This window comes from Apteryx rowi, unplaced genomic scaffold, assembly GCF_003343035.1.
Source record: "Apteryx rowi isolate R43461 unplaced genomic scaffold, aptRow1 scaffold_844, whole genome shotgun sequence".
Taxonomy (NCBI): domain Eukaryota; kingdom Metazoa; phylum Chordata; class Aves; order Apterygiformes; family Apterygidae; genus Apteryx; species Apteryx rowi.
Window position 1 is genome coordinate 61473 of NW_020451143.1, and position 27170 is coordinate 88642.

General features: G+C 37.0%; 1 protein-coding gene across 2 annotated transcripts; it reads right to left on the reverse strand.

The window, feature by feature from the left end:
• Positions 1-248: 248 nt before the first annotated feature.
• On the reverse strand, positions 249-19327 carry ARL6 (ADP ribosylation factor like GTPase 6). Of its 2 annotated transcripts, none has more exons than XM_026090025.1 (8): positions 19268-19327; positions 15641-15789; positions 13044-13105; positions 11380-11448; positions 8889-8983; positions 5141-5270; positions 3532-3587; positions 249-957 (listed from the first exon to the last, which is right to left on the reverse strand). In XM_026090025.1, exons 2-8 carry the CDS (start codon positions 15761-15763, stop codon positions 932-934), a joined length of 561 nt encoding a protein of 186 aa, XP_025945810.1. In that variant the 5' UTR covers positions 15764-15789; positions 19268-19327; the 3' UTR covers positions 249-931. The 2 variants fall into 2 exon arrangements, with proteins under 2 accessions (XP_025945810.1, XP_025945811.1); XM_026090026.1 differs by lacking the exon at positions 19268-19327 and adding an exon at positions 19195-19250.
• Positions 19328-27170: the final 7843 nt, after the last annotated feature.

A 27170-nucleotide genomic window follows, 5' to 3' on the forward strand; every position in this document is an offset into this window, starting at 1 on the left:
TGTGTTCCCAAAATACAACTTTCAACCATATTTTCTCTAAATACCTGGAATAGCAGTCTAGCTTATCAGAAAGTGTAACAAATATATTCAAACAAAGCTTGAGGCAAGAGATTTGGTTTTATTACGGTACAGAATTCTATTTCCAGTGGAAGATGACCAAATAAATTCCAAATGAAACTAACTGAAATGCAAAAATCTCTATGATAGCAAGACCATCACCGAACATATTCAAACATATATGTCTTTTTTTTAAACTTAAGGTTTTATTGACAGGAATGCAAATATAACCGTGGCACATCACAAACAATTCAAAACATTTCATCATAAGCAGTTCCTTAAAAACATCCGCAATCATTTGTAACAAATACATTTCATATTTGAATCATTATATCTTCAATCAAAATATTCTTCTAGTACCTATATTAGATGGTTACTAAAAAACCCAACATCAAAGCATATGGTAAAAAGTTCCAGAAATACCTGCTGATTTTAGGTGCCCATTTTTAGGTACCTCATGCAGGCTTATTTCAGAAAGTGCTATTATTCACCCTCTGGAAAATTAATATTCTTGTTTTCTCAAAAGGTGTATCAAAAAAACAGAGGAACACTTCTGAATATCTAGAGGACATAATTATCACCTAAAACTCAAATGACTGCAGATGCTTACTGTTAACACAAAGTGGGGGGGTTTTGTTTGTTTTTTTAATATGCTCTCCAGTCACAAGATTCAATTTAATGCATGGATGTGCATACCTGAGGTGCTATGTTTTCTAAAAGGTTCAGTCACTTAGAGATACTAAAAGGAAACAAAAAAAATACAGAATATTTAGCTGAATTGTTTGTTTTCTTTAAATCTTTCTTCCTTTCCAAGAGGCCTGTACATCTACTGACAAAGTTTATAAGACAACGGCATACATCTTTTATTGACCTCTCATGTCTTCATTGCTTGGATCTGATCTGGTAATAAAAAGAAAGAGTTAGTCTTAAAAACAAGGAACATGAATTCTTGCTATATTTCACTTTTTGAAAATATCAGCCAGTATATCCAGATCACAGAATTACATGAAAAGATATTTTGGTGTAGTTATAATAAAGGGGCACAATGCAGTTCGATTTGTTTCCCACTTGTTCTTTCATCTACTTTTGAATTTCCTCCATAGCCAAGTAACTTCCCCCCAAAGTTGTTAATTAAAACAGGAAAAATCTTCAACAGAATTCAATTTCAGCCTTTTTAGGCTTACAGAGTAACACTGATGAGAATAAGGCTGAAAGTTATGAAGTACACACTTCAATTCCTTCTACGCATTTCAGCTTCCATGTGACTAAACAAGAACTAATCTCCTCAACAGCTATGAATGCTAAAGGATTTAAATTTTGCTCCTGCATAATTCACATGAAAACATCCTTGCTCTCAGTGACCACACTTCTCCATACTGTTGCCTGATCGCCACTTCTAAATTAAGCTTCAAACATTTCCTTAGTTAGCATAAATATACTGTATACCTAGTACAAAATGTGGAAAGCAGTACACTGCTATACTAACTCAGTATTTGTTAAAGGGAAAAGGCAACACCTCATTCCCCTCCCAGAAATCAGCGGACTACCTATAAGGGGTCTGAAAAAAGGACCTAATAAAAACATGACTGTTGATAAGGAGAGTATATTCATTAAACAGGTGACTGTTCCTCCACTGAAGTGTTTATGACACCCACACACCGTGATTTAGGGAGTGATATAACTTAGGGCTGTGGTCCAAATCCCCCCACCCCCGCAGCATTCTCAGAATGGACAGGAGAATGGCAGTAGAAATTCATTCTTGAAAAACAAACAAAAAAAATCCAAAACAAAAAACCCCAAAGTCTCAGTCCATTAAAAGTATAACCGCCAAACTGTACATGCTTAGGCAACAATCAGTTTAAACCTCAAACCCCTAAGCTTTCTGTGAGGGCACTCAGGGAGTTAAAAGGAACTCTTTTAGGTAAAACTCATCCATGAAGAATTTTAGCTCAGAAAGCGAAAAAGCTACAAAGAGCTTTACAAATTAATAACAGYAGAAGAACTGGGTAGTGATGCTTAAAAATATACATTAACAGCTTAGTTAAATATTGCCTGACAAAATATTTAGACAAGCATTTGAGATGCTTTTAAGTAGCTTGAAACTATGTACAAAATCATCAACTTCAAATTTGGATTGAATGCCTTTAGAAGTTTCCTCAAAGATAAGAGGAGACCCTGGAAATCAGAAGAAGATATTACAAAAGACAATACAAATCCCTAAAATTAGGAAAAAGTGTGTGATTTGAAATCTGCCTTTTGTGATAGGATTCAGAAGGGAAGGAAATTAAGCTGTTAGTTTTCCATCACAGACGGTTTTACATGGTGCAGGATAGACCTTTCCTTCTGTGGGGAGGCAAACCTCTCTGTAAATACTAATTTTTGACTAGTTCCCCTTCCTCTGAAAGCATGACCAAATGTTTTAGTATTGTGCAATAAAGTAATAAACCCTCTCTTTCTAATCAGCAGTAAGGATTCTAAGTAGAATGGACACTCTGGTATCCCTGGATAAGTGGAGATAATGTTAATCATGTACAGTGCTAGGTATTATTTACTGCCATTTGAAGAAAACTTAATTTAGCTGCACCGACTCCAGAACATTACTGACATCTAGCGGCTTCCGCAGAACAGGACACCTCAAGGTAGCTAAACTCTCACACAACATTTTGTTCTCAGATTCAAAGTATACTACCCCATCTAATACATTCACAACTTAAGCTACGTACATTAGATTGAGGAAGCTAAAATTAAAGCAGGTCTCCCAAACAACATCACACTTCACTATTCTAGCAATATCTAGCACATCTAGCAGTACCTGGGAGGACAAAAGAGACCAAGTCTTGATCAATAATACAACATATGGAAATACACAGCATCCCTACCAAGTTTGTAACTAGAAAAGTGTATGTAACATATGATCTAACCTGGATCTGATATTTTCTACGTAGTTATGAGTATCTGCATATGCTACAATCCACATAATGTAACTTGTTCTTATTTTGGCTCTAGATTAAAAAACTGAAGATGAAAAACGGTATTGTTATCCACGCATCCTTTGCCTATTTTTCCAGCCTGCTTATTCACCATTTCAGGATGCATAACATTAAAATAAGGAAAACAGGAACAGGACGGTAAGAATAATCAAAGAACAGACTGAACTACCACAACAATAAATTGAAGTTCAGGAGCAGCTTGTATTGCTATTGTCTATAGAAAGAGTGTTACACTGCTCTCAAGAGTGTGCATTAATTTTTCACCATACACACTCTTGTCAGAGAAACTGACATGATCTTTTTGTGCATGTTAAAGAGATGAATGAAAGGCAAATATCAGATATAGCATCAGTACTCACTGTGTGATTTGATCTGACAGTAAAAGTGACAGAAAGAAAACAAAGGAAGTAATAAAGAAAAAACCTTACAAAATGAAAGAGTTTAATGGCATCAAAATATAGCAAGAAAAGTAGGTATGATATACCTTGGAGCCAGTCCACACCTTCTTGTAATCCTTCCCCTTTGAGAGCATCACTGGCACTAAAAGAAACAAATCAACTTATGAAAACATTGTAAACAAACCAGTTTTAGTGGAGTCTTTATATATATATATATACACACACACACACACACTATATATATACACATTATATATATACACACACACACACATCCCTATAATTCACAGAATTGCAACATAGCATCATGTACAGTTTACTAAAGTTTTCTTCACATGGAGAAGCAGCTTTTCTAATTACATATTCTATTGTACCTTCCCAACATGGGAACACCATTCCACAATGTGATCTCTTATTTTTGAGTAACCACTCCAGTTTCAAAGCAGAGGAATCACTTCTAAAACTAGGTGAGGGTTTCTAGAAGAGCTCCTACATAAGAGAGCCACACTGTTCCACTGCAGGTGTACGGAGATAACACCCTCTGCAGACAATGCTATAAAGGACGCTTCTATTACCTATGGTAACAGTGATGAAGCAGCACCTTCTCTCTTCCTACCCAGCTCCTATACACAGAGAGGTTGTTGGAATATGGGAGGAAGAAAGTGCAGCATGTACTTCATCCTAACATCTGCCCGGGGACTCTGTCAACATGTATTAATATTAGGATACATTAAGAACAGTGAGTCTACTCTTAGAATCACAGAGGTACAACCACTTAAGGCTCCCTCTTTCTGCAGCTTATGAAAATTAGCACGGTAGTGAATTTGGACTGTTATTGTTGTTATCTATAAAATTATTTCCCAAGGAGCTTGAGAATTCATATGGGTAATTTTTGACAATTTTGAGTGAAAAAGCAATAACCCCAGAATAATACCCAGGTAAACAGTTTTAATACCAAAGTGCCTAAAATGAAAATTCCAATTTTTAGCAGCATTTAGCTGCTGATTTTTCCCTTATATTTACAATAACTGAACATTTTAACAAAGACAAAAATTCTAAGTTCTATAAAACACACCTTAAAAAGCAAAATTTTTTCCTTGTGAACACTGGCTTAAAAACTATTTCTGAAGAATGTAAGCTTTCATATAAAGAAAAAAACCCACTCATTCTTACAATTCAAAAAAACCCCCACTAAAATATTAAGTAGCACAATACTGCCCCTGTGAATTAYGCAAGAACAGTTTACTAGGTGGCCTTTCATCCCTGTGTGTTTTACTAGGGCATTCAAAGAGTGGAAAAACCCAATTCTAATAGGTTTTACCACCGATATTCTGAATCCTGCAAGATTAACAGCAACATTCTGACAACAATTCTGCTCCATTTCCCAGCAATAATAAAGGCAACTGTTGTTCCAATAAGAACACTGCTTCTTGATTTCCCTGGAAGTCCTCCATTTCATTCTTTGGGTAACGGCTTTCTTGTGCAAATTTTCCAGTCAAACCCTACATGATTGCATTGTTCTTTCAAAAGACATTTCATAGCAAGTGCTGTAATGTTACTACTGTTTCCACATATGGCAGCACAGCATTTTATCTGGCTAATTTAATTTATGTTATATAATACTGAGTGGCATGAAAGAGCCAAAATATGAATGTACAAATTACAATCAATAAAAGGGTAGAAACAGTAATTTACCAGATATGCCAGGGTTTGTCTTTGATGTTTTCTAATGACAATAACTGAGATACTTTCACAGATGATATTGCATCCCTGAGGTCCATCTTGTTAGCAAAGAACAGAATAGGCAGTCGACGGTGCTTAATATCTAGGCACAAGCAGAAGTAGAACTACCATAACATTATGCAACACTTATTAATCTCTGCAAGTAATAAACTGCAAATGGTAAAAGAGGATATTTTGCTCACCTGTAATTGCAATTCTTTGAAGGCTGTATCCTAACAAGATGCACACTGTTGGGTCATGTGGCCTCCGATGCATACCTCAAGAATGCTCACAAAGTTTCTGGCAAGCTTTGGGATCTTCCACCCCCTCTCCCCCCACCTTATATGTACATTTAAAGCTGTAGGTGTAAACTGTTGGTCAAGTTGAAGAACAGGAGATCAAACAACTGCCCACAAATATTATCCATCACTGTTTAGTGATGACTGGGTGTTTAAAACGGACAGAAAAACAATTTGTTTATTCATATCCTTGCAAGAGTGTCGCATTAGGACAGTCTAAATGATCCTTTAGTATCCTGGACAGTGTCCCTTACTTTTTTTAAAGTTCATAGAATTAAAAAAAAAACAAAAAACAAAAAACCACCACCCAAACCTCTGGACACTCCTTATCCCACCTTCATTTGAACAAAGGCTTCTTTTCCAGAAGGTCTTCTCAACTAGAACCACCAATCAAACCAAGGACCTTGGTATACTGTTAATTCCTGATATACTTGTACATATAAAAGCATAAGAAGAGATATCTTTCTCATACATATCTGAATAAAATAATCAGACCATCCTCAGAACCCAGAAAAAGGCATAAGCCTCTCTGATTACTACAGAAGACAAAAGAGTCACTGGAAGGAAACAAAGTATACTCTCCAACCTGGTTTTAAAGGAACAGACAAATAAAACAGGCAAAAAGTTACTAGTACCAAGACTATGATGAGCATTTCTCACGTGATAAAAATACAAGATGAACTACAGGATCAAACGAAGTCTATATTTGAGTTTATCAATCAATCTTCATAGGAAAAGAAATTTAAAAAAAAAAMCCTGTGATGACAACCTACAGGCTCTTTTTAAAATAGTAAAATTAAAAAGTGAACAACAAACTCCAAGTTGTTCAAGAAGAGGTTATTTCACATAGGAAACAAGCTGGGGACCTATTTAAAAACTTCAAACATAAACCAGCTGCTTTTGCTGCAGGGGTGGGGGACCCTCCTTCATTGCTGAAGCGGTTTGGACTTTTTAATCTTGTCCTTTTCAAATCCCTCTACTCAACCTTTCCACATAATAGGTGAAGATAACACCATCAGTACCTGTACTCAGAGATCATGAGGGCTTACCAAAAGACTAACAATTTTTACAACTGTCTGCCCCACCAGGAGCTATTTTCTTTTCCCGACATCCTCTAACACAAATCAAGGGCTCCAAACTACACGAGTAGAACATCATTAGATCTGTTTTGGTTTCACAGTCGCAAATAGTTATGACTTAACACATTAAAAATAAACTAAAACTAATAAACTAAAACCCCAAACACTAAAGATATGTGTAATTTTATATGAAGAGTTTCAAATTCATAGCAATTTCAGGTTATTTTAGAAGCACATGCTGGAGGTCAAGTGACCCCAGAGTCCATATCTAAACAAGGAATTTAAAGACTATCATCTTGCAAAATGCCGAAGAATAAAGTTTTGATAATTAAAATTATAACAGCGATCATTAAACAGCTCATTATTTGTAGATGTTTTCCACTTACGTAAATAAAACAATTTACAGTTCTGATTCACAAAACAGCCCCAGCTAGTACAAATTCCAACACTTAACGCAACACATCACATTACATTTTCATCATTCCCTTTCGCCTGACCACTTCATGCAAAGTCTGGCAAAAACAGATGAAACTTTTACTGCAGGATTGCTAAGATTTTCAAATCCAGGAAATGACTCAAGGCTGTTATTCACCATCCATTTAAACCTAAGTAAGTTTTCCTTAAGTAAATATGTAAATTTAACCACTCCAGGAGGCCCACATAGGCAGAAGGATAGAAGGGGGAAAAGTAGACTGTGTGAGGGCAAGGGTAGAAGAACAGCAATGCAAATAAAAGTATTGCTGTAGTAGTAAAATAACAATAGACTTTGTTAATATCTACTTTAATCAAGCATTACTACTAGAAGATTTTTCATTCTCTTTGGTTCTAGTATTAAGACCTATCAAAATCCAAAATGATGAAACGGGAACACTATGGCTGCATTTGAGCTGAGCTATCCCAAGGCAAAAATGCAGAACTACCCTTTCCTGACACCAAGAAACATATGAGGTGGCTATAACCATCATCTTTCAGAACTAGATGACACAACTGTATCAGAAACAGAAGAGCACTGTCCTATGAAATCAGCGTTAATAACCTATTAATATCTAAATAAAAAAATCCCACCTAACCTTGCATCTCATCATTCTTAACATTTCGCCCACCTGCCTTATAATAAACCAGCTCCTTATTACAGCAGTTGTCACCTCCTAACTCACTCCCATTGTAGGGGGGTCCTACGTGGTTTCCATTTTACCAATAGAATTGCCTTTTTTACCAATGTGGTTGATACCTGCTACAAAGTTCAAAGTTCACTGGCCTGTATGTAATCCACCTGCAGCCTTTGGCTCACCTGATCCTTCCCTTTGATTTTTGCAAGACTGTCTTTTCAGTGTCTGCATTTGAACTGGCCCAAGCCCTTGAACATGAAATGAAGAGGGCCCAGTCAGCTCATACGCACTCAGCTACAGCATCTCTGTGATGTACCCACATATTATGTGGTCTGCATGGAAAATAAAACCATAGAATCATAATTGCCCTTATCACATACTACTGTTCTTTGTTAGAAACACAGAAGTCAGCTTTTCCTTTTCTCACTTTTCTCATTCCAGAAGTTAAGGATATACAAGTGTAAGAAATAAGAAAGACATTACAGTATGATTTCACTTTTAATTTTCCTGCATGTAGTTTTATACTCTGGTTAGTCAGAGAAACTAACTTGCTGAAAGTCAAATTGAAAATTGTGTAATGCTTACAAATACACAATTTAATTGCAATAACATTGACTGTATGGGAGGGAAAGTAAGGGAAAAGTTGATCAATCTCAAAACTTAACTAAAAAAATGTAACCTCAAGGAAAAGGAACAACCCTAAAACCAAACCCCTCATCATGAATCCTCTCATACCCTTTTCTATCCCACATATCCTTCTATAGGCAACTGAAACTGACTGGTATAATGATCCATTCTTATATCTGGCTACAATGTAATTAAAAAAAAATCTTTAGAAACCTAATAATGACAATGAAAAAAAGAAGCAAGAGTTACATTAAAGAAATTAACAGTTATCTTGGAAAATTTTTTGTATTTGCTAGTGACTGTGTACAAGCTCTCTAATTTCCTTAAGTGTGAAAATTTATTCTTCCTCAAAACAACGTGACTTTTGGTCTACAGTGATTAATAAGGGACCAACCCAACTCATAACGTAGCCCACTGACGTATGATCAGACTGTAAAACTGAATAGGTGTGAACAACTATCCAAGACTATGATTCTTATTCTAGTATTCATGAATAGCTAAAATATCTGTAAAATACTCAGCATGCAGAATGTGCCAGATAAGAAGGGTTTTTCTTAAGATAATACAACAAATATGGAGAGAGAAGGGGGAAAAAAAGCCTCCTCACCTGGATGATTCAGAAGGGTGTCAAGTTCTTCTTTGGCCACAACCATTCTTAATTTGTCACTGCTATCAATGACAAATATAATGGCTTGGCCTTCTCTGCATAACATAAAAAGAGCAAAGAGGCAAATTATAGGTTCTCTTAAACTTTGATTAAGAAAAGGCTTCAGAAGAAACACCAAAAAAGAGCAAACAAGCCTGATTTTTTTTCCCCTCTAATTCCTGTTGCTGTTATTTACCACTAATATTTGAATATAGGCCTATTTCTGAAATTCAACCTTTCGGTTACGAGCATAAATTTGATCTGAGACATGAGGTTGCTAGTTTTGTAACTCCTATAAGATTCAGTCTACATAGACCCTTCAGAAAACCTTGATTTCAATACTGAGGCAGAAAACTAAAAACTCTGAAATGTAACCAACTGCAAGGCTGATATGGTGTGATGAAATATATGAAGAAAACCTCAAGAGTTAGGTTTCCTATCAAAATCCTTTAGTTCCTAAACTAAGACAAGTTTGTTTAAAGGAAGCTCAATTACCCTTTTAGAAAAATGGGACCTCCACAGTCATTTAACAACTTGGCATATGCAGATTAATTTAACTTTGACAGAAGTCTGTACAAACAGTATCAGATTTTTTGTTTTGAATAACACATGTGAAAACTTTCAACTACTTCAAATCATTAACACATTTTGCTTGGTGATATGACAACAGACACAATACCTATAGATGCTATTCAACTCACGATTTCAGGATATTATTGATATTTTATGATGATGTTCCATTTTGCATTTGAAAGCAAAATAAAGTGTAACTGTTCATCTGAATTGGTCAAAGACCCACAAAAAGTATTTTTCATTTACTTAATATATGTAAATACATATTTCTCCTTCATTTTGCATTTCCAAAAGAGATCATTACTGATGCAGTCTCACCACCCAGCACCATCCACCTTCATATTTTGATAAGAAACAGTTCTAGACCTACTGAAAAACAGAAATAACTTGACCAGCCTAAAATTGTATGAGAAGGCCCATTCTGTTTTGAGGTACGGGACAGAAGAATTTAAACTGTAAATAAAGCTTGTGCATATTAGCTGAGAACACCCAAGTAATTTTTATGAGCATACAAAATTTCTATAGAGGAATCAAGAGTTCTAGTATATATATGCTACCCCAAAATAACTTTGCAAACATGTGACAGTAACACAACATAAGCTTAAAAATATTTAAGACAAGCATATTTCAAGAACATCCGAGAAGATAGTTCCAAGCTAAACAGGAGAAAAGCTTCAAGTACTCGAAGCACCTGCTTACACACAAATATTTGATAAGATTTAATGGCCATTTTGCTATTCTTGCAAAATTAAATCTTGCTTAACTTCATAACCAAAACATCATTATTTCTATATTATGTTTAGCTAAGTTAAATCTGAAATATTTGACTACTGCACTGGATCAGAAACAAAAGTGGACACAACTGCCCATTTCACCGTCAGTATTACCCAAGAAACTCCCTTTTAGAAAACTATAAACATGATAAAAGCAGTTTATGGCACACAAGGGATAAGTCACTGCATTAAATGCAATGGTCAGAAAAATGATTTTCCTATGAAGCRCTTGACTAGCATTTTGAGAGTAGTTTAAGGAAATCAGTCACTGAAATCCAAACGAAGTTTTGGGGAATGCACATCCAACACTCATGAACAACTCTGAAAATCTCTTGCTCACACACCAAGTTTTCATTCTAATGCATTTCTGCAGGGAAAGGAGATGACAGACTTTAGAGTAAAAGTCAACACTACCACATGAAATGGGCATCAATATTAAAATATTGCAGACAGAAAACTCAAGCTATTTCTGTGGGGTTTACTGTGTCATTCACCTTACTTAGGTCAACAACAGGTATTCCTAGAGAATAACAATGAAACAATGAAAATGAAGCTTCAAGTTTCATTAAAAGCAAAAAAAAAAATAAAATGGTTTCTACATAACAATATCATATTGCCTTATTGGTAGAAGTACAGTGAATATCCTGCTTAATAAATAACACTTAAGAATATTAGGTTGGGTTCTTAGTTACATGTGCCTCATTCTCTGAGGCTCCTCAATTCCCTTTTAAAAATCTCAGCCATCAATCAACATCTTTTGAGTCCTAAGTCACGTATATAGGAGAATAGAAAGATAAGATATCCAGCTTACCTTAGTGGTTTCATACAAGATCGATTTTTTGGTTTTAACATTTATATCTCTAGTATGCTCAAAATTTGAGTTAACAAAAAGTCTCCCAAAGTATGCTGGTTAACAGCATGTCAAAGTTTTCATTTTTTAGATCATAAAGAGAAGTTGTGATCATCCAGAATGACCTCCTGTGGAACACAGGCCATAAGTTTTCTCTGAATCACTTCTAACCACTAGATACTATCATACTCTGTTTAAATAATGTGGATGTCAGCTAATATGAACAGCAATGTTTTAAAATAAATGATATGCTTACTTGTAGTAATGTTCCCAGAGGTTTCTGTATCTGCCTTGGCCTGACATATCAAACACTGTGAAAGACAAACTGCAAGGAAAAGTGAATGAGGCACAGAAACAAAGAACAAAACCGCAAACAAAGTATTTTCTGTTACTTGACAGAAAAAAAACAAAAACAAAAAATACCCCCATGATCAGCTTGAAATCTAATCAAATGGAAAAGATTCCAAAAGGAACTTTGGTACCATATCTGCCTTCAAACTATCCTATCCAGCTTTGTGGTCTTTCTATAGAAAGATTTCACAACAAAAAAATGTATATATTGTTTGCATATTTTCTGCATAAGAGAACTAAATTGATTATAAAAAGTTACTTCACATATGAAATAAGCTCTCATTCAGCCTCTCTTGTTATGACATAGGTATATAATATTGTTTATAACACTGAATAAATAAAACTCAGGAGAGCCATGACCTAAAATCATTAGATCAGCATGTCTTAAATTCTGTCCCTTGGCAGACACCAACAGCATCCAAAGGCTTCTGTAGGTAAAAAAAGCTTTTTAAAATCCCCACTCCAGCTTCAAAAAAACATCACAATCTGTTAATAATGGTGACCCAGCTACAAAGGGTAGTCTTTGCAGGTTTGAGATTTCACCTAAGAGCTAAACACAATACAATCTTGAAAAGGAAGCTTTCGCAAAACAACAGTTCCACTCTAAATTCAGACATTACTTGATTCTAGAATAGCTGCCCTGCCATGCAAAGTTCCTAGCAACCCCCAAATAATGTTTTGATTGTAATATTAGATTTATGAAGTTTTTTTTTTTAATCATTCTACACTGTGTATTTGCAGGTCCTCTCTCCTATTACAGAATCAGAATAAAGGAAAGCAATATAAATAGATTTACATTCTAACATAGCAAAGCCCCAAACCTGTCTCATGTACTTTCCTGAGGGAGAATACAGATTTGAGCCTCCCATAAAAATATGAAACCTATCAATTCCATGTGTCAGCTCAAGGAAAAAAACATTTTCTTGCAGATCTCTCATGCAGTGGGGCATGCTGCTTGGTTTGAAGCCTCACTGCACCCATTAAAAATATATTGTGAAGGTTACAAAATAAAAATAATATCTAGTATTATCTCCTTCAAGCGTCTGTCTCATCACTTTCCATTTATGTATCCTAGCTTTCCTTACAGCTTAGCCTTCATTTAACTAATAATTTCCTCCTCCTTTTCCTGACCTTTGCCCCTGCCATCTTTACACTGCTGAGGCTGTAACCACTATTTTTCATTTAACGAGATTAGACTGCAATCTCTTCAGAGTCTCTCTAGTGACAGTGCTTAATGGAATACAGGCCAGCATCCAAGCAACTGCCTCTCCTCAAGCCTGTAGAAGTGCCTCATTCTCGAATTCTTTGGGAAATCAGATGCTCATACACACCATTGCAAAACTATCTGCTTTTCCACACACACAGTTTTATAGCACCACATAACACATAACATGTTTTAACACCGCCACTCCTGGATACTACAACACTTCAAACAGCAAACTGCATGACATTCCATTATACCACCACACATTATACTCAGTTACATCACACTGAAAGAGGAAAATAAGTCCAATTACGTGTATATTCAGGTTTATTGTCAAAGAGAACAAATGAAAGAAGCCATATTACCTGGATGTCTTGAATTTCTCTATACTGAATCCTATTGTTGGAACTATGTCCTGAGTTTGAGCCTTTAAAGGAAAGTATGTATTTTAAAATCAAGTTAGAAAACACATAACTATTGAAATCTATGGGAAACATGAATACATTATACATCTGTTTTTTCCAAATTCTGTGCATTCTGTGCAATACAAAAACTTTCTAGAAATCCAGGTACTGTATATTAAATAAGTTCCCAGAAAAGTACTGTAATTCAAAATCAAGGTTTGGTATTTTCTAGAAAAAATGGTGGATACTATTGGACAAAAGCTAAGGGTTGAAGACATTTCAGCCTGAAGAGTGAAATCCCTGTCTTTTACATTAGAACGGGTGTGTAAACATGTGTATATTACCTATGAAATAAATATGAGATATGTTAACRTGAAACATGACAGCTTGAAGAATTACGACTGACATCAAAGTTCAAAGTATTTTTGCACTCTGGAGATCATAATGTCAACCCAAACAAAACTGTGCAGCACCCCAAGCCTCTTGGATAAAAGAGGGCAAACTTCTATTAACATACTAGATTGGCCATACTCCTATTTCTGTCAAAAGGCTAGAGGAATCTATCTGACATTGGGAAGTATACAGCAGAGATTACACAATGGCCTAATTGTAGTCCTATTCAAATTATCAGATCACTAGAAGAAATCACCATTTATCAGAGAGGAACGGCCAAAATATACAGGATTATTAATAGATGTGACTGATAACCAGGCTTACTGTTGAGCTAGCAATGCAACTCATCAGCTAAGTTGGTACAACAAAACACCTTCTTTAAGGAGCAACGATATTGAGCAGGGAGAAAGGTTACATTCTATAGATTATAAAGCTGTCTGACAAAGTAACATGCAGTCCTTTTACAGACTTTCTAGAGCCCCTTATTACAAACATCTATAACCAGTTGACTCCTCCTCACATACAACTGAAACAATCTTAGTTTGTTCAGCTGCAGCTTCATTATGAAAAAAGGTATTTCAACAATTGTAAACAGTTTTGTCAACAGTTCCTGTCATCAAGTGACAATTTTGTGTGAAGTAGAAGAGGTGTTATTTTTTTAATATTTATTTTGAATATATTTATCAGGCCTGACAGAGGCAACTGCAAGCAGAGGAGAAAAATGGAAGCACACACTTCTTGTTGCCAGTCAACTAACATTATCACTCCTAGGGCAAAGTAGCAGTTCTTAGGAACACTGGGTTGATTCAGAGCTCAAAATCATCTGTCCATTGAACTTTCTAAAAATAAGCAATTTCATCAAGTCTGACCTAATGATATTTGTTGCACATTAGAAAATTTGTCATGTCTTGCAAGGGTAGGACTTGTACACAAGCGGGATGCAAAGTGATCCTCCTAAAACATCAGATTAATTGAAAACATGCAGAGGTAAATTCTCATTACATAATTTACAGTAAAGGAAATATGAAATATTTACTTTATTTAAGTAATTCTCTTGGGACCTTCTTGTATACCCATCATTGTGACAAATCTTGAAGTCAGTTTTCCACCCTAGTTCTGAATCCCTTGCTGTTTAAGGCATGACATAAAAATTATGCTATAACGAAGGTCTCAAAAAGGTATACATAAAAATATTATTTGCCTGATGCAAATTGTATCTTTGCCTCTGAACAACTGGCAACAGATAGTAAGTAGTTTTATAAATCTATTTAATTTTCAGTGGAAGAATAATTCCTAGGAATGGAACAGTAGCAGGCTCTTTACAAAGTTCCAGTTTTAAACTATGCCCATTGGTACTCTACAGAAATAATTAATTGGAAGTTAACAAACAAAAGCTGTGTCCTCATATAAACAGCAGAATCCACAGCATCTCAAATGCATATAACGGAGATGAACAAGCCTCTGGCTCTGAGCATGCCCCCCAAATTCATCTATTCTCTTTCCTTAAAGAAGGAATTCCTTAAACCATTTTTAATTGTTATAACAATTCCTTAAGAACAAGGTAATCCTACTTTATATTTTGCTCAGGATGCTAGACAGTCTTAGTGACCTGACAAAAACTTATTAATGGATGAAAGAACTGCAAGTATAAGTGGTATTTCTTTGAAAGTTACCCTGCTTTCAAAATGCTGAACTCAACATTAAATTTGCATCTCTCACTATTTACTATTTTTATTATAAATTTATTACTTCTCAGTAAGAGCTTACAGCAAAGATGATAAATATAAACAAGGACAGGTTGTCATACAACTGCATTCATCCAATGTTTGACACATGAATTGTAATTGCAAATCCGTAGCATTTAAGTGACTTAAAGTTCCAGGTCTTGATTTCAGCCATCACAAACCCTTCCTTACTGTGTGATCTTAGAAAGAGTGCCACATTACCAGTGCTGTTTTTAGTTTTCATAATATGCATGTGGATGCTTACATTTAGCTTTAGTTAGTTCAGAACTCTTAATATACATTTTTTCTACTATATGAAATCAAAAAAGTTCTGTACACCTTTTCCATAGTCAGATTTAGTATAACAGCATGCAAAAACAGTTTAAATAAACATCAACTCTGCTGTAAGAAAGTTATCAGTGAATTAAGTAGGCTACTTACATTTGAAGGTTTAAGTTTATTTATGATTGTTGTTTTGCCACTGTTGTCCAAACCAAGGCACAAAACATGAACCTCCTTTTTCTTCAGCCCAAGCCATCCTGCTAGTTTGTCAAACAATCCCATAATTCTTGCTCAAATACAGAGATCACCTGTTGTTCAGAAGATCAGAGAAGGGAATAGCTGTTTAAAAACTGTTACAAGTACAGCAGCACGAGCACAGTAGGTGGGCATGTGGTAAGTCCTTAAACTTTTAAAAGGACGGTATGAATAAGACGCTATACAAATACTGTCACGGCAGGCTTGCCTGGTATACTAAGCAAATGGAGTGTAAGCTGATTATAGCGAAGAAGCCTTGATACAAAAGTAGATTGTCTGTTTATAGCCTTGTCTATATAACACAATGTCCTTGATTCACTCGGTAGCAATATTGGCATCACTCCAAGCATTCCACATAACAGCACAACTATTACACCTTCTTATCATCAAAAAAAAAAAAAAAAAAAAAAAAAAAAAAGCAATTACATTTTATTTCAAAATGACAGAAATCCAGTCAGTCATAATTTAGATAACAAAGCAACACTGTATTTGCCTTCTTTAGCACCTGCTATATGATTTACTGAAATCAGAATAAAGTATGGTCTGTCAATTCAATTGAAACACTAATTGTAACCGCTTTGCTGATATTAACATGTATAAATTAGGAACTCATTCACTATAAATAGAACCTGATTATAACAGATTCAACAGATATGAGGCCAGACAACATAACACTCAGCTGCATGTCATRTGGAAGCCAAACCACTACTCCTGCCCAGAAGCTGTCTGATTGAAGTTACCTGGCAGTAACACACAAGAGGGAGCTTATATCACATGCTCTCTCGCAGTACCTGACTGAACATGTTTTGCAAGGATGATAACCCTTGTCTATCCTGAGTAACTACCACTGAGAATACTTTCAACAATCATACAGCTGTAAACAAACATTTGTGACACACTTAATGAAGTATTTCATTAATGCTAGAGGAATTTTGTGTGTGCGGTTTTTTTTTTTGTTTGTTTGTTTTTAATAAAAGAACACAAACACACACACACCTCTGGACAACTCAGACTGTGGACTTAATTACCCCAGAAAATCACAGCAGAAGGTGAAAGATGAAAAAAACAGTATCAATGAAAAGTATTCAGTCTCACTTCTTTAGTCTCACTAAATAATTACAAAATGATGATTAACCACCTTCTAATATAAATTAGTTTAAAATCTTTACAGTGAAATTAGTCACTTAAACCATCACCTTTGCTTACAGTATGAAACTTTTTTTTTTTTTTTTTWTAAGGACCCTTTTAAAATTTTTATCACTACAATGCATCTTGATGCAGGATTTGTAGTAATTTGTAGAGCGGCTATGTGCATAACAGCTACAGACAGTTGTTACCAGCCCAAACAAGCCTAAAATTATAGCAATTCTCTCATTAAAACAAAACAAAACAAAAAAAACAGATTTTTTTCCTCTAACTCACTTTATTTTATCCCTCCCGCCCCTTTTTTAAATATGTGCAACTCTGAAAGCAGACTAAGGCTTACAATTTATTATCAAATTAACCTGACAAAACCCTGCCTCAAAACACATTACCTTATAGTTTGATCAAGAGTCTTGCCTATATTCTAGAGGATAAAAGGTCTCCAAGATAAAGTTATTTTTATTAAAAAAATTCCAATAGGAAACACTGACTTCAACTGTACCTTACTTTAGGCTGATTTGTGACAGCCTGTAATGGGGAGATCACTCAACTGTTGAATGGCTGAGCAAAGAAGCAGCCCTTCAAAACATATCACCTCAATTGCAGAAGCTTTAGGAGAGTTTTTAACTACAAGCACTGCTAATTTCTGCAGAAATGCTAGTTTTTGCTAATCAAACGTTGATGACTACAGAATATTCTGGAAGATGTTGAAGGAAGACTGCTGAAAGAACAGATTACATTTCATTTCACCAGACCCAAATATGCTGGCCTGTGTGAAACATCACTGTCTCTCTCAATGAGCCAAACTACCTCAAGAAAAAGGGGTGTAAATAGTGACCTAAAGGGAGCATGCCATAGCCCTGATCTCATATGTTCATGAACTAAAATTGAGGGCTGAGATGAGAAGAGGCAACCCACGCAGGGAAGGAGGAGTGAACCTTGCAGACACTCTTAAATGGAAGAGGAGAAAATGCAAGAACTTGGATGTTTCTAGGACTTCACTTTTAATCCCAAAGCCCCAAATGCATTCTTCAAAAACAGTTTCTAGCAACATGTTAGCTACAGCCATTTTTCTAGCAGAGTTTCATAACAACTGGCAAAGTTATTATTTAAGAATACAATGGGAAAAACATACTCTTGATTACTTGCCCCTTTTCTTCCACGCTTCTCCTCAGCTAAAAAGAAATACAGGTAAAGAGATCAGCTCTCTGGAACAAACTAAATATAGCTAGTTCCAAAGGTAAGTATTTTGGAAAGCAATTTATGTGAAACACAGGAATTTCATTGGAAACCAGATTTGCATTCAGCTGGCATGACAGGTGATGCTCTCATTGAGGTAACTTGCATCTAAAGCATGTAAGATCCTTTTCTTGTCAACTGATATTTAGCCTATGACGCTAAACAACATATGATGTTAGACCAACCCAAAAATTATTTAAAATAGAGTTTGGTCAAGTAATTTGTTCCCAAACTTCATGACTCTACATCAGGACCTTTAATCTAAATTGAGTCTGTTTGAGGCATCAGTGATTGATATTCACTGTGACTAACCAGGCTGTGAAACTCCTGAAGAAGATAAACTGCTCATGTAAGGCGCTTAGAAAAGTTGTGACTAACCAGGCTGTGAAACAGCGCCAGGTGAGCCATGCGGCCCTGCAGACGCTCCTGCAAGCGATGCCCAGGCTCTGCCACCTCCTTTCCATGGCTGCTAAGCCGTGCATTGCAACCTGCTACCCCGGTTATCAGCACTAASCTCGAGTGACAGATCAAAATCCATGCTACACACATTGTGGGTATTTGGAGTTTTTGAGAAGCTGATCAGGCCAGATAGTCTCCAGAGGTCCCTTCTGAACTAAATCATACTACAGTTCCCTTTAGTTCCCTTGGATTATCTGAATAATCCAGGTTATTTATGATTATTTACATTAAATGCTGAGATACCAGGGCTGCCCAGGCCACCCTTACAATTAGTATAATTTAAAACTCCGACTAGAAGTCCTTTTTTCCCCCCCACTCCCACAGTGGGCAGGAGAGGAGCCCCGGGCCCGCCAGGAACCGCGCGGCGCCTGGGGCCGGAGCTGGGAAGCCCCCAGGGTGCCGGGAGCAGGCGGCCCGCCTGCTCAGCGCTGCTTGGAGAACGGGGCTTCCCTGCCTCTCCCGCCGCAGCGGGACTGAAGCCTCCGGGGACGACGAGCAGCTCCGGGCCGGCAGTGGGGGGGCTCCCCGCCCACGCTCCCTCGCAGGAGACCAAGCCGGTGGCGTGAAGCCGCAAGCGTCTCGCGACGCCCACACCTGCCCCTGGCCGCAGCCCGCACCTCAGCCCGCAAGATGTCGCCCCGGCCCGGCCCGGCCCGGCCCGGCACCAACCGCCGCCGCTCGCGCCGTTACCGAGGAAACCGCCGCGCCGCGCCGTGTCGCGCGCCACTGCCCCTCTGCCAAGCCCTGCCCCCGGGCACGCCTTCTCCGCGGCCACCCGTCAGCGGCGGCAGCTACGTCTCTTCCGGCGAACTCGCAAGGCGGTACCCCGTCCCCGCCGAAGCCCCGCCCCCGTGAGGCCACGCCCCCTCGTGCCGGCCGCTTTGAGGCGATTGCAGGCTGCGTTGGGGGCGAGGCAGGGCCGGTGTCCGGGCAGGCCAAGGTAGCAGGGTCAGCTCCTAAGCAGGCAGTTGGTGGATGTACAATGTACAGGGAAAGCCTTAAGCCTGCCTGTGGTTTAGGTAATTACAGTAACTGGAGTTTGAGAAGGCAGCTTGTTTAGGCTAGACACGGCACAGAGAAATACATTTTTGTTAATTTTTTGCCATGCAGCATAGTCCAGTTGGACCATCCTGTGCTAGGTCTGCTGCATGAGTGTAAACTGACTTGTTCCCGCTCCAAAATGGAGCAGTTACAACCTAAAACCCCATCTCCTTCCTGCCACATACCTACACTTAAAGGCCAGATTTGTTCTGAATTTTGTAAAAATTAGTACTGTGACTTCCTGTGTTGCTGTGTTTATGGAAAGCACCCTAGTGGGCTGCAGCTAAAATGGCTTGTCGTGTTTTTAACTGGAACAGTAGCGCTGGCTTTCATCAGTGTATCTCGCTTCAGTCCTGCTGCAGTATTCATAGGGTAGTGGGATTCACGGACGGTCCACGTCCCCTTCCCCACATTCAGAGCGAGCAATGCGCTGCACTGCAGACCCTATGCTGCCGAGGCCTCGGTGCAGAGCCCTGCAYGCTGTCCCATGCTCGTTTCTCACAGAGCGGCAGCGCAAGCCAACCCACGGGAACAACTCTCAGCCCCCAGCGCTCCCCTCACTATGTTTCCGTAATGCCAGATCTAAAATGCATTTCTGGGTTTGTCCTTCATTTTTAAACAGAAGTTAAGCGGTGAGCGAGGGGTGGGCTACACGGGTCTGCCCCTGCCTTCCAAAAGAAGGTCTGTACTGTGCTTGGCTTGAAGAAGCAGTTTTCCTTCACAGAGCTCCAACCCCCATTGTGAAAAAAAAAATCGATCTAGTTTCACCTATGCTAAACATTGCTTTCAATCTACTGTCTTAATTTCTGATCTGAGGAGAGGAGCAAGAGTGGTAGAAATAGCTGTTCAACAGCTGCGTGGACAGTTCTTGCTGCTAAGAATCTTAAGCTGGAAACTCCCAGTTATAATGTGCTTCACATTAAACTTCCAGGACTAAAAATAGTCCCAACATTTTGGGGTCTATTGTTTGCCTTTCTTGTTTTCACTGTTTCCTTTTATTATTATTAAAGGTTCAAGGTAAATTACAATAATAATTTTAATGATTTCCTTACACCCAGAAAGGTTCTGACTAAAAGATAAGATTCTCTCATAATGACATTATGACACATTAAAGGAAAGCCAAGTAGTATAAATTTCACTGTAAAGTCATGAGTTGAAGCATTTTCTAAATGCTAATCAAGTGGTGAGGTAAATCTGCTTTAGAGGAGTGTATCACCTCCTACTTTTCATACTGAAATTTGTATCTAAGAACTAGTTCTAAAGTCAAAAAAGAGATAAGAATGGCAAAGACATTTCTGTAACCAGATCTAAAATGAAAAATTCACCATGCTAAACCTGACAGCCCTTAGTGAGCGAGTTCTTCCCATGTAAGATGTGCAAGATATAATGGATTATGCACATCTGATATTAATTTCTTAATCTATGCATAATTTTGTTCAGTTTTGCATAACTGAATGATATAACATGACATAACATATCATGTTATGAAAATAAAGGCTAGCTGTAGTTTTACATTTTAAACTTTTTGAGGTAGGGGCTGAATATTTTATTTGGCAGTCTTTACTTGTTTGTGAATCACTGCATTGCCTTGGCATTATTTAAATAATACAATCAGTTATAGAACCATATGTATTAGAGTTTTCAAAAACAGTAGAGAAGGAGTTGCATGGAAGGAGTTGTGTGGATCAGTGAACAACTGTAAGAGTGAACAATACTGCAAACTACAGTGGTAAATGTTAAGTGGTAGATGTAAGAACACTAAGTGTTCTTTTGCTGCATCCTCCCCCACCCCAACACCCTGAAGTACCTTAAATCTTAGAACCTACCCTGTGTTAAGCAACTGTTTTTTTTTTTTTTTCCATGATCACGTATGACAGGCTTCACTGGGTATCATCATATTCATAAATTAAGGCAGGACAAAAACATCAACTCAGAAATAACCACCAGTACTGTAACTTTTATTTGCTAATAAATATCTTAATAAACAGGCTTACCCCATCTGTAAGACCTGATAATGCCTCTTAGGAAATCATAGAAAAATAAAATACAATAATAATCAGTAACTTGTACTTTGTACAAAAATCTTATTATGTTGCTCAGCAGGTAGCTTTGCCAAACCCCATATTCTTTCTGCAAATAGATGGCATATGTAATGCAAGTCACCTTAAAAACATCCTAATGTTGAGAGCTGAGCATTCTATTACACTATTAACTTGTAGGCATGCCAGCACATGAAAATTTACATGGAACATCATAGTATCATAATAATAGAATTAAAAAAAAAAGATAACACCACTTTTCAGTAAATATGAACAACTTCACTTCTAATGTAAATTCCCCTTGGGACTGCAAATCAGTATATTAAGCTCGTTATTTCATGGCTATTCCTACTATACTGTTATAAACTGGCTAAAAGACAGAAAGAAAAATGGCCTTGGAACATAGATGGGAGATATATTACATGAAGAAAAGTCATTCTGAATGGTGAGGCAGTCCCAGGGGGAAAACAACTCTACCAGCTGTGAAATGTTCAGTCTCTCAGAATTAGTAGRTCTTGCTTGCTGTATGCAATGCTACACAAGTTCAGACCAATGAAGATATAACTTAGAGGTATAGTACCAAGGTCGCTTTTCTGTGAGATGAATGGTGAAGATTTCAGTTACAGGTAGTTGTCATTATTCAAATATATCTTGGCAAGACGAAAGGAAGCAACTGCAAAACACAAATGTTATCTGGGATCTTCAAAGAAAAAGTGGTTTTCAGAGTACTGATAAGGATACAAGATCTGTGCTGAGGCCACGGTTTGTTTGTAAAATACTTTGCAAGTATTACCATGATTATATTTTTACTTTAGAAGCCATCTACCTTTAAAGTTTTGACATGGCTGCTTAAATATATAATCTAAGTGTCTGTCATCAAATAGTTATTCATATATACACATACATTGATACATTTTATGGCTATGCTAGAACAGCAAACTATGAAAAGCAGTCATATTTAATTGTGTACAATCTAATTTCACAGAAGAGACAGAGATTAAAACCCCTTTTAATTCATATATATTTAAAACCAATACACAGAAATAGAGGCTATCCTGAGAAAACCTACCAACCACATTATCTTCCAAGAGAAAATCAAGGCTAATTTCTGGAAGGTAATCAAGTATTTTTCTTGTATCTTTTCTGTAAGTGAAAATGGTTTGTTTTACAGGTTTACAGACCTGATGACAAAATTAAAACAATTTCTGCCAACTTGATCAATGAAGGTTGCTTTGCCAGAAGATAATACATTGCCTTTCAGTAAATATGGTTTCAAATGATCTTTTTAAGCCTTTTTTTCCCTGCTAAACTGCAGATACAATCCTGAGAAGTGCAGGGTACCTGTTGTTGCTACTGAAGTCGCTAGGAGCTGAAGTACTGCACCAAACAAGAGCAAGCCCTTTTTGTTAGTCTGTGGGTTTTTCAGTCATGGCATCACTTTGTGTGATCCAGCTGATACCATGAGGGAATTTTTGCATTGACCTCGACAGAAGTAGGACCCAAGGCTTTAGCTAAGAACAACATGTATCGAAGTACTGACTGAATCCAGTTCCTTCACCAGGGTTAACCTAGAAACAACTTTTCCCACACTTCTCTGAAATAGACCTCTACCTTATGCAGAAAAGTTGGAAGAAGAAATTGCTGCAAAAAAGAAATGGCATTTTAAAATGAAATAATGCCAGTTCAGCTCTTCCTTGGGGAGAGGCAGATACAGAATCCTGGCCATAAGTTTTAAAATGAAGCATGTGCATGTCTTAGGAATTTTAGAGCAGGATGATTTTCTTGAAATATGGACTTACTGAAAGAGTCCAGTAAACAGAACCACTGGGAGGACATTATTCATTTTTTTGCTGTTGTGCCTTTCAGTAACTGAGAAATCACAGAATTTACACTACAATGCACTAGGAGTGTAAAACAGAGCATGTTCAAAGGGGAAAATGATCAGATAGAGCAGCTATTATGAAGGGGAGATCATATTGTGTAATGGTATATGTTTAGGAAAAAAATAAAGATAATCAAATCCTACAAATAAAGGGTTTATATTTTTGGTAGGTTCTGTTTGTTTGACAGGGAGGGTAGCTTTATCCTGAATTTAAGTCCATGAGTTTGTGGAATTTTCTGAGAGGAAAAAAAACCATTTCTCTTAGATACTACAGTGCTTCTATTAGATATGTAGTATAATGCTTGGCATTTTTTTTAAACTATTTATTCCAAAAGCAGTGATGGTAGCCCACTGCAGATAAAACAGCACTGCAGCAACCCCTTTTGTATCTTGCAACTCAGCTCTGCCATATTGAAGGGAACCATAATCTATTTCACTGAGGTATCGGCACTATCTTTGATGCTCAGTGCACTCTCTTTACCCATTTTAAAGCAGGTCATCCCTTCCATGCAAATCTATAGAAAGTCTTGATCGAAAAACTATTTGTTTATCGATTTAACTGACTTTGGACCATACTGTGAATGACTAAGCTACATCCCAGAACTTGTAGCTCTCAACAAAGAAATTAATGCTAGCAAAAAATTCTAGCCATAAATTTGAATTACAACGTATTTCCTAATAAACGTTGGTCCTCTAACAACAAATGAACTATGATAGTAGTGGGAGCAGGAAGAGAAAATTTATTTGGAGAGCTGAATCCTATATACTATACGTGTAACTCAGGGCTTCATCCTAGTGCCACTGAAGTCGGTAACAAATTCTCATGAATTTTGGTCACAGCAAGAGAGTGCTTTTTGACACTGAAACATTTAATTCCTCACAAAGTTACATCATTGTCCCAGTAACTACTCAGTCAAGAAGTTTATTAAAATCCTTCAGCAGGATGTGGAAATACTAGGTCTTTCAGAGCAGAACCTTCACAAGACAACAATGTAACTTGTGAAGTTGGCATTTACTAACAAAAATAATCTACAAATTTAAAAGACTGGCTGCACTTTTTCATCTAATCCTTTTGCTTGTAAAATGACTCTGATGACAAATTATACAGCTCAACACATTCAGCACACTAAAAAATTATTCTTGTTTTCCTTTTCTGTTCACCTCTTAATCACTGTCAAGAAGAGCTCAGTCTGAATGAGAGAAAACTGAAAAGTCAGTTTGTAAGCCACTCTTAACTGGATAGCTCTACTCTTTGCTGTTTGTTTAGGCTCCTCTCAAAAAGCCAGTATGCAACATGAAGAACAATTAGTCTTTCAGTTATAAGTTTAGAAAAGAAAATTGTGTTTACTGGAGATTCTAATCTAAATTATGGTGGGTGTTATGATGGGTGTACTGTTTTTTTGTTATAGGCTGGGCCCTGGAGAACCAGCAAATAGATTTTGTCCTCCTGCTGCTGTAGAGGACCCTCACAGCATTATGCTGTGACGATACTCTGAAAATGCTCCCTAGCCTGATTCAATGGGCACTTTTTCACAATTCACAACCAGAAGTGAATATTTGGATTCCAGTGTGGATTTCCCCCAAATGTAATTTTTCAGATCATAGATTCAAGGTTACTTATCATAAAACCAAGGGTATAAGTCATCATATATTATCATACAATACAGGTATAAAAAACAGATAATATACTAAATTTTTGTGGAAAAAGATATACTTGGGAAGTCTCCCGTAGGAAAAAAGGTAAGAGATACTGATGTAGGATATTTAAAGAAGCATACATACAAATAGATCTTGTTATGTGAATTGTTGTTATTTCACATATAAAATATGGAAATATATTTTAACTCTAATCCCTTTTTCAACCTCATGTTCCTTCATTAAGCTTTTTTTTGTCTGTTTTCTCTTCTAAAATTCAACACATCTTGTTACAGTATATACTGGCATATCCTCAAATTCCCTTGAAATTTTCCCTCGTTTAACCTCATAAGAGCCTATAAATGGATATTTAAAAGAAAATAATTTAATTATAAGATGTTTAAACATCTTTGGTGACTTCAGCAGAGGGACTTAAAGTATTTTTATTGAATGGTCTACATCCTACTAGAGATGTTGGCTTATGGGCGCCTTTCTGCCCCTTTATGATTGCTAAAGGTTTCTACAGTAACTGGGTGCATGGAAAAGAATTGGTAGAAAAGCAGTTGGTGTGGTGGCATTAGAAGGGTCAGTATCAGGTGACCAGCCAGCTTTCTGTAAGCCACTTTGAAAAAGGTTCTTTTTTTCTGCCTGTGGAGGAAAAGAGAGCCTGTCCATTTCCAGATAGATAACAAGCCAGGGAAGTCTGGGAAATACTATACACATACAGTGCATGCTGCTTAAAAATTTCAAAGCCAATGGTGCAATTAAACCTCATTAGCATTATTGGGAGTTATATAATTAAATTCTGTAGGTTTGAAAAATCTCAGGCATTATGATACACATTATATATACAATTCTTTATATACATATACACACTATTTTTATATCCATAAGGTGCTCAACATAGCCTGGCCCCTAATCTGAGGATCTATATACAACCATAGCACTCATGGATGAGCAGTGTGCATTACTAAATATAGTATATGATGGTAGAAGATACTTGTGAGCTCTAAATGCRTGAAATTGTCTTGTGCAACATTTTTGTTTCTGTTAGAGCACTCTATAGCACAATTCAGGACAGTTCTTCCTTTTGGACCTTATTCTAGTCTTTAGGGACTTTTTACCTTTTCAGGGCTGAGATTTGTTTGTCTCTCCTGAACATTTCATGATCACTGTACTACTACGTGTTAGCTCAGCCTAAGAAATCTCTCTCTTGCTCTCAAAAAAAAGGTTTTTTTTTTAAATATTATCTTTGCCTTTTATTAAGGAAGATCAATCAGTAGGTGAACAAGGGTGTTCTGAAAGAAAATTGTTTAACAGAATACAATGCTCTTGAACTATGCACAGAAGCTGTGATAAGTATATTTCCATTTAAATATTTTTCTAGAGGATGCAATAGAATATAGCCTTGTATTATGACTCTTACTTTTGTTACTCTAAAAGATGTGTTGGATTGATTAGAAGCGAGTCCTCTGACTGATACAGTTAGTGCAGCCACATTCATTACTATTTCCTTTCCGTGCTATGCAGAGCATATTCCAAGACAGATTGAGACCATGAAGGGGTAGGTACAGTTACTATATGTTCATAAGAGAAATTCCCAGCTGCCAGAATGGGTCCCATGGAACCATTCCATCAGCCAAGCTAAAATAGCTGAATACATGCTTCCATTTGCAGTGGGGCCAGCTGAAATTTAGTAACTGGCCCTCAGTGCAAGTTAAAGTACGTTCTACACTGCTTTAACTTGGCTGCTCAAATAGTCCCATAGGGTCATTCTAACACGGAAATTGCTCTGGTAAATACACTCTTACTAGGCACCTCCACAGTGCCACCTGTTCCACATACATAGTACATCTCTACTGCATCTGTATAAAGGGAGTCTGTATGTTGCTTATGATCCACCTTTGGACCCTGTATGAAGCTGCATTGAAATAGAACTTAATAGAGCCCAGGATTAAGCTCATGATATCTACAAAAATGGAAAGTTATTACTCTT